Source organism: Megalops cyprinoides, chromosome 25 (assembly GCF_013368585.1).
Source record: "Megalops cyprinoides isolate fMegCyp1 chromosome 25, fMegCyp1.pri, whole genome shotgun sequence".
Taxonomy (NCBI): Eukaryota; Metazoa; Chordata; class Actinopteri; order Elopiformes; family Megalopidae; genus Megalops; species Megalops cyprinoides.
In genome coordinates, this window is record NC_050607.1 from 12,578,391 (window position 1) to 12,587,001 (window position 8,611).

Sequence of the window (8,611 nt, forward strand, 5' to 3'; positions counted from 1 at the left end):
AGAGACCCCTTCGACTCGTGGTAATGGCTGCATCGTACTCAGAGGCCACATGCAGGTGTAGGTGGGCTGTGCATCGTCTGCTCTTTGGAATGGTTTAAAGCGTTTGCTAAATTTACACAGGAATACCAAACCTAATATTATTTCTAGTCATTGGGCAGCTGCTCCTAATTCCAGCCTTGCATGCTGGCCAATAAGATGTTGAGTAGACCTTGCAAATATCTGCAGTGTTTTTTTTTCTATGTGTATTGTACATTATGTGCAGTAGTTCATGGCAAAGTTAATTTGGAAAGAAACTAAGCATGTAAATTGCAGAAGATAAAATGATTGTGTTGTTGCTGACCTACATGACCTTGCATGCTCTTCTGACTGGTGGTTTTTTGATTTTGACTAACTAATTCTGTGTACTAGGGTAGTTTTTGAATTTACTCTGTGTATGAAAAATCTTGTTAAATGCATCATCCTGCAAACTGATTAATTCAGAGATGTGTTCTGCCATACCTGAGATATGTATTACAGATAATTCACTTCATCTTAATGACATTTTTTGGGTTTTATTGTCATTCACATCTGTAGCCAGCAGTTATATACGTTTTATGTAAGGGTGATTGTGTGTGTGTGTGTGTGTGTGTGTGTGTGTGTGTGTGTTACACAAATCATGTTGAAACAGTGTTGTATGTCAGTTGAGACACCCAAACCCAGTCCCATGGATGTTAACTGCTGTAAACAATAGCCTGGTTTCAGGCAAACCTCCATTATCTGTATAGGGATTTCCTTGTTATTACAGTGCTGTCTGCTTGAAGTTATTGCTCCGGGCTCCAATAAGAGCTAAACCTCAAGAGGTGAACAAATTTCCTTTTCATCTGCCTGTTTAATGCTTCAACCGTAAACTCAGACCTCAGCTTTTGATTTTGTGAAGGAGCTGCTCCTGGATTTAGAAGCTGAGAGTGATAAGTTAAGTGTTCTGCACTGGGATAATACAATAAGACCCATTAAGGAAGCTACTTTGGCACCTGAACCCAAATCCCTTCACTGAGATTCATGTAGGCTGGTTTATTTCTCAGAACATGGATGCTGCTTTCAGTCATCTGAGACACTGTGGGGGGGCACTGAGCACCACAGATGACAAATAAGGTACCTACACACATGCAGGATTACAGTCCCCTGGATTAAAAAGGTCATGCCCCTGTCCACAGATACCGTATAAAAACGAGAGACCGAGTATATTGATGTAAATATCACAACAAAGAACCTGGAGGTTATTTTTTTCCTGTTCTGTAGTCTTAATCCAGTGTTTCAGGCCTTGACAATGGGAGAGTACAGCAAAGGTGAACCACTCCTGACGCGCACCCTACAAACAGTCGCACCGTTTGGAGTGAACCAGGGTGAATTGTGTAATTGATCACTGTGAAGACTGCTCAGTGTGGTATTATTTTACTCAGAACGATAGTGTAGCGTCACTGAGTGCCAGCGTTTGGCAGGTGCTGTGATGGATATTTGCTTTACTCCCATTGGCTGTGTGGGTTGTTTCCACCTGCCCCTTGGCACTCACTCACTATCTTCTGTCCCTTTCCTGCCCCCACCCCACCCCCTCCCTTCCACAGGTATCCCAGCATCCTCAGGCAACAGTCTGGACTCCCTGCAAGATGAGAACCCTCCGCACTGGCTCAAGTCCCTGCAGGCCCTCACAGAGATGGACGCTCCTGGCTCCACAGTGCCCCCCCAGCCCCCGCACACCGCCTCCTTTGGGGGCGCACAGATCCCCCTCCACAGAGCCGGCTGGGCCCCCTACCCGGCCCCCACGCCCAACCCCGCCGGTCAGTTCCACTCACCCCCGCCAGGCTTCCAGACCACATTCAGACCCCCAGCCCAGACCCCCACAGACCTGCTACAGAGTGCAGCCATGGACCGCCACTAGGGGGCAGCGCGAGTTAACCAAGCCCAATGACCACAGACACACCAATCAACAGATTACAAATCTATTAACAAAATAATAACAAAATTATGTTTCTGTATTTCCTTCATCTCCTTCTAAGCTTTTTCTGATGACCCGTTCTTTTTTTTTATCCCCCTCTTTCCATATATTTATTTTTTTTGACATGCCCTATTCCAGCCCTACTTCTCGGTCCTGTCTGAATGCAACCTGATAGCTTTTCCTTCAAGGCATTTGGGCCTCCTGTTGGGTCAGTAGGTGTTTGGATGAGCTTAGGGCTGTGACTGCTAGCAGCCTAGCTGGGCTTGCCAAGTCTAGGGAAAGCTTTGAGGAACAGGGACATGAGGGTTATGTTAACAGCTCTGCAGACTGCAACCTGGAAAAAAAGCAGAGATGCATTGGGTATGATGAAAACTCAGACAAAATGGAGGGAAAAGGTAAACCTGACAAACGGTGTGAGGTAATTAAATGAAATCAAGACAGTTTAAGGACGAATACCAAGCTGTACCGAAATAAATGCTCCTCTTTCAGCGGCTCCTTCTGTTCTGACTTATTCCCCTGTCAGCCCAAAAGGCAGAATGGTTTGAAGAATCATGGTTGGACTTCAAGATTTTGGGTCTTAAAATCTTTGACCTTGGGCTGCTACTTTTCTTTGTTCAGTTTCGAAATAAAACACAGAGCCTTTTTTTGGGATCTCTGACGCAGTTGGTTTTCCTCAGAGTTTACACCTTAGGTACCCTGGTAGGTGGAGAGCGAGGGAATGGCATTTTAATGTGTGGTAACCCCACATTTCCCTCTGTGAGCAGGGCTACAGTTGTGAAGAGCTGTATCCTCTGCTGATGATGGGGGCTGCCTCAGACCCCGCCCCCTTTTGGCAAGGGGGAGGGGTCTTTCTTCCTGTGGCTGTTTGGCGAGAAGCCTCCACTTTGATGTAGGGGGTTGGAGGCGCCCCCACGGGCGGCAACACCACTGAACCTCTGTATCAGAGGACGGTGTGCTGCCAGACCAGGAAGGAGGGGAGGTGGGGTAGGGTGGGGTGGAGTTTTGGGCGCACTGTTCAAGAGGGGGACGACAGATGCACGTCAGCTTTAAGCGCAGAGTGGGCTCGGTGATTGAGGTGCCACCGTGTGGCGCCCACCGCAGTCCCCCTCGCTCGTGAAGCCCGTCCCCCTTCTGAGGACCGTCGTAAAACCTCTGCCTCAGGCGAAACGCTCGACGGCGGTCCTCGCCTGAGTGGCGGCACGCCTTTTGCACAGCGCTCTCCACCCCTAGAGAGGCACCCGGGGTGCCAGGCGTGAAGACTCGCAGGAATCGACGCAAACGGTTCCCTGAACAAAAAAAAAAAAAAACACACACAACAACGCCCCGACTCCCGCAAGAGCCCTGTGTTCTCTCTCATGGAGCTGTCCCTTAATGAGCTGGGTTTGATTCTGCATCCTGCGCGTCCTAGTCACGTCTGGTTTTAAAAAAAAAAAAAGATGTTGGGTTAGGAATAAAAGACAAGTAGCTCGAGTGATCCAGAGGAAATATCTTTTGTTCCGTTTTGTCTTTTTTTTGGTTCAGGCTTGAAGAAGGAATTCAGAATATCTCATTGTTTTTAACGGAACGACAGGGCCGCTCGGGACTCAGTGGGGTGGCTCTTTCTCTCTCTCTGCATCAATGTTGATGTTTGACATTGTGTGTGCTGGGATAACGGTTCTGTCGGGCAGCAGAAGCGATCGACTGCAGCCGACGCTCAGTCTTTGAGCCCTCACCATCAATTCTCTCTCCCCCCCCCCCTTACTTTTCTTTTAATGGTCTTAATTCTTCATCCACTGTGTAGGTTCTCGCCAGCTGTTCAGTATTCAACAGTATTCAAAGAGAAAAATCAATTCAAATAAACCAATACAGTTAACCATGGGGTTTAAATGATGCTAAAAACAAGTTTAAAATGAAAGCTAAAGGAATTGTACCTCTCTGCAGGTCTGGAAAAAAACTAAATCTTAAATAAAAGAGAAAACTTGAAACTTGACTTGGGCTCTTTCTTCCTTTCGCTCCTTCCCTCTCGCCATTAAAGAGATTAAGAATATTGGCATGAATCCTGGCGCACTGGTGCGCGATCCTGTTCCAGGTTTTCTGAGCACACCTTTTCTGAACGGGTTCTGAACATGATGCAAGTTATGACACATTCGACAGGGGTGGTGTGAACATGCAAGTCACGATCCTGATTCCACCACCTCCTGTCCACGTCTGTCAGTTTGTCCGTCTCCACAGTCAGTCTGTGTGCTTCCTTTGTATTCGATGAGCTGCTCAACGCTGAGTGTTTTAAGCAGACACTTTAATGGGACTATTTTGTATTTGTTGCAGGTTTGTGCTTCAGCACAAAAATGCTTTTGAGTGATTTGTTTTTTTTTTTTTTTTTTTTTTTGCTGTTGCTCCCGAAACGCTGTATTTACCAGACACTCCTCTTCATTTGCGTAAGTGCTGTGCAGAGTCATTAGAACAGACGGAGCCCGCGTCCCGTCAAAAGCAGCAGCTCGCTTGTCGCTGGTAGGCGTTGAAGCCAGCCTCCCTCTCACAGGAGCCGTTGGAAACGACAAGGCTTCAAAATGATATCGGTGTCTGCTAATTAACTTCATCTTGGGCGAAAGGCGCCGTTGTACAGATAGTGTCAAGAGCGAATTAATACCTTACTCTGTGCTGCCACTTGCTCTGCGAACGCTCGACATTGTCAAGCTTTCTTCAAAATACATCATCGCTTAGCTACACAAATCAGTGACGCATGCCTTGGACCTCGAAGTTGATTTCTGTCTACTGTCTGCTTATTTATTTTTGAACTTGTTGATTCAGACTCTTGTGGTGGTATGTAGAGGCTTAAAATGTAATTAAATATTTCATGGTAAATCTGCCCATGACCAGTGCAAGTGTGAACTGGCTTTTATAAATGCCTGTATAACCAGCTATAACTGAACTGAACTGAACCAGCTGCATTGAAGTAAAAAATTTTTTTCTAGGTTTTATCTTAAAATATGGATGCATATAATTAATTTTTCTCTAGCTGTCTAAGAAAATGTTTCTTGCTAAGGTCCGATTAATTTTTTTTTTTTTTAATTTTAATTCAGAAGAAGTTTAGTTCAGAAGAAAACAGCATGGGCCAAGTTAGTCTTGTTTTGGAGGAAAAAGGGCTCCTTTTCCAATTGCCTAAATATGCTTTCATCTTAAAACAATGCCTCATGCATTATTTCAAGGTAATTCATTTTCTTGGGAACATTTTTATGGAGTGTGGGCCAAAGGTTTCTTCTATTTCTCCAGCTCCTGCTGCAGAGTCGAGCCTGAGAGCAGTCCTGTACATACAGAGCCGTTGGTAAGAGAGTGGCATTCCACAGGCAGAGTAGAGATGCAGTCCCCAGGTAGTGAGATCTGTGTTTTCTCACCTGTCAGTGCCAGACTCAGGCCTGCAGTCTTCCTGCTTCTCCTTCCTCCAGACCGAGTTTGTCATTACTGATATGTTTAAGTTGAGGAAAAATTAATAACGGTGGCAGTCACACCTTTTTTTTCTCCCCCCCTGTCAGCTGTCGCCTACACCTGAGAAACTCAGCACTGCCAAACTCCAAAGCATTTTGCTTGTCTTTGTGTCCTCGCACTGGGCTTTGGAAGTCTGTGAGAAAAATCGCTGCCCTGTTGGCTTCGGCTCCTGCATTCACAGTGGGGCTTTTGAACAGTCTGTGCAAATGGCCTGCAAATAATATCCCTCAGCTCTTCAAGTGCCATCTAATGGAGCTCTTGAAGGACCAGCTGGGTGGTAAGCGCCTGTCATGTCTGAAACTCGGCACCCTGCCCCCACTCCAGCAGAACTGGGCCAAAGTTGTCGTTTTGTGACATGAAACGGATCTCTGCGTGTGTTCCCTGTCTGACTGCACGGAGAGTGTTCATTAAGTACCATGCTTCGCCTTTTCATCTTCACAATAGAATCCATTAGCACTTGTGTTCTCCTACGCCGTAGCTTTCACAGGTGCTTGGAAGAGAACCACTTATTATGTTCATTCTGATACCAGATTTAGCATTGCTAATAACCGGTTTGATTAAAGCTAGGACACCTGTTTTTTTTTCTCACATCCAGATCAATAAATCATAAAATGGTTTAAATTCAAGTAATTAAAGTGTCATACATCACCACACTGCCAGCTTGGTAGTAATGGAGAGGGCAGTGTGGTGTAGTGGTCAGCAGCCGGGTTTGGAACTCAAAGGTTGCTAGATTCCCTAGTGGACCACTGCTGTTGTATCCTTTGGCAAGGTGCTTATCCCAGAATGCCTCAGTAAACTACCCAGCTGCATTCATGGATATCATATAAAAACTGAAAACCATATAAGTCACTCTGGATAACAGCATCTGCTAGGCAACTGTAATGTAAAACATGAACACATTACTTCTTTGTGATGCACTTGAAACTTTCTTTACACATAAGAGGGTCTTCCCTTTGATCACCTCGGCAACCACAAAATGGTTCCTCTGTTTCTGTGTGTTTTTGCATTGTGGTCATTGGGATTTGCTTCAGATGTAAATGAGCAAGTCTGAAGCTTGGTTGTGTAAGGCTTCAGCATTAGAGGGCGATTAGTGAAGCATCAAGCAGTACAAGTAAACACACCAATGAGATTTTATTTTCTATGGTTTTACATTCCACAGTTGAACATGTCCAGGAATTCTTTTTTATTTTTTATTTTAGTTTACTCAACAGACACAGTACTGATGTAAAAGTTTTGACAGATCCTTAGTTTTAAATATTCATTGAAATGAATGCTGCAGTATCTTTGCTTATGTGTACCTCTTTTGCTATTTTACATCATTGAAAACAACATATTTCCCAATGTTATGCAGACATGAAATGTCTCGGACTGGATGCGATTTCACTTTAACAGATTGAGAGCAATTTCATGAAGATAAACTCCAATTATGAATGGGATTGAGGAGATCTTTGTCTTAAAGGTGTGGACCTTGGAATTGATTCATGAAATAATCTTTTATCTGTTGTCTCCATGATTTGCTATTTATTTAATGTCCTGTCAAAGAAAGGGTTCCCTCCTCAAGTTAAGTATATTGCACATTAACTGTGTGGTGACAATGAGTATCTCTCAGTGCTATTTTTGTTAGACGCTGATGTCAAACAATTTAGGCCAGGTTTCAATGTCCACTGCGAGAAATAAATATGGATAGGTCATTTGTCACTAACTTGACTTTGAAATATGTGCCTTGCTTCATAGCCCTCACAGGCTGAGCCATTTGTTACAAACAGTTGCTGACGTGCTAGAGCCGTTAGGGGTTCATTTTTTTGGGGGGTATTTTTTGCTAGCGCACCAGCAATAGATGAAAATTGTTTTGATGATATATCTTCCAGAATGTTCTAATGGGATAAGCCTGCTTTTATCTTCTGCAGTTGCTTCAAGGAGGAGGGGGAAAAAAATGCAGTTTGTGAAGTGTGTCCAGTTATGTTATTGTAATTTCACGCCCAATTGCGTTCTCCACCCGCACCCAGACAGGCTTTTTTTTTTTTTTTTTTTAAATACCCAGCCCATGAAATGCAAATTAAAAAAGGGGCCAACTTCTCAAAGTACCTCTTAAATTAATTCCTCTATTTCTGCTTGCCAGATGACACTCACCTTATATGAATGTTATTCACAATTTGTGAACTGAGACTTTGGGGAGAGGTGCTGGGAGTGAAGATATGGTTCAAATGGGTTGAAGATACAGGCTTAATCAGAGAAACCTGCACTCTGAGGGGAAGTCCTCGCTCCTCAGACATTGATTTGATTTTCAGCCAAACACCCATTAAGAATCATTTTTCAGATTACCTTATATTGGAAGCCCAAGTGCAAGCAAGTGCCTTTTTTTTGTATAGTGCCACTCCTCCAATCACAGAAGAGGCAGACATCTGCAAAATTCAGTGGCGAGTTGCCCCAACATTTGTTTTCTCTCCTGGTGTCATAAAACCTAAAAGTGCTGTTTTTATTAGATAGTTTTCCATACATAACCTCAACTGTTTTTGCTATTGTGTCATGGTTTGGAGTGTCAACTGCATATTCCTTTTTAGGGGCATTGTGAAAAGGGGTGTGTCTTAGAGTTTATTTATTCTTTTTTTTTGTGGCTCTTGATTGGATATCAACAGCACAGGTCTCCTTGACCTGTTATGAGCAGATGGCTAAAATGCAGCTCTTTTAAAGACAAGAGTGATGCACACTGTTACATCACATAGGGAAGGAAGAGGCAGCCAGGACAAACTGTCCAATATCTGAACCAGGTGATGAATATTCTTTTTTCAGTTTTCAATATTTAGTCTGTACAATGAAAAATGATCCAAATGGCATTCTGCTTGAAAGTGGCGATACAAATACGCCATTTCCCAGAGAATTGTCAAATAAATTCTGATCATGCTTCATCATCCCAGCTATTATAACCATTTATAAATCACACTTGTCAAATCATAGCTGACGGTTGTATTAGGTAGTGGGCTTTTGGGAGTTACAAAACTGGATTATCAGTTTTGCCAAGTGAACATAATTGATGATGTGATGAAGTGCAAACAAAAGATCACCATGGATGCTATAAAATGTGACGGTGTGCGGTAATGGGATGCCATTGCTGCGTCAAGACGATGGCAGTTTGTAAACATTGGGAAATATGTCTGGAGCAGGCGTCCCCTGTTCTCC

At 43.9% G+C, this 8,611-nt stretch overlaps 1 protein-coding gene across 3 annotated transcripts in view; it reads left to right on the forward strand.

The window, feature by feature from the left end:
• The window catches only part of LOC118772094 (CCR4-NOT transcription complex subunit 4-like), a 32,689-nt gene extending 29,321 nt beyond the window's left edge, over window positions 1–3,368 (forward strand). For all 3 annotated transcript variants that reach the window (XM_036520350.1, XM_036520352.1, XM_036520351.1), the window contains one exon: window positions 1,602–3,368. In XM_036520350.1, coding sequence (XP_036376243.1) covers window positions 1,602–1,915 — 314 coding nt within the window. In that variant the 3' untranslated portion in view covers window positions 1,916–3,368. The remainder of the gene's footprint in view (window positions 1–1,601) is intronic.
• The last annotated feature ends 5,243 nt before the right edge of the window (window positions 3,369–8,611 follow it).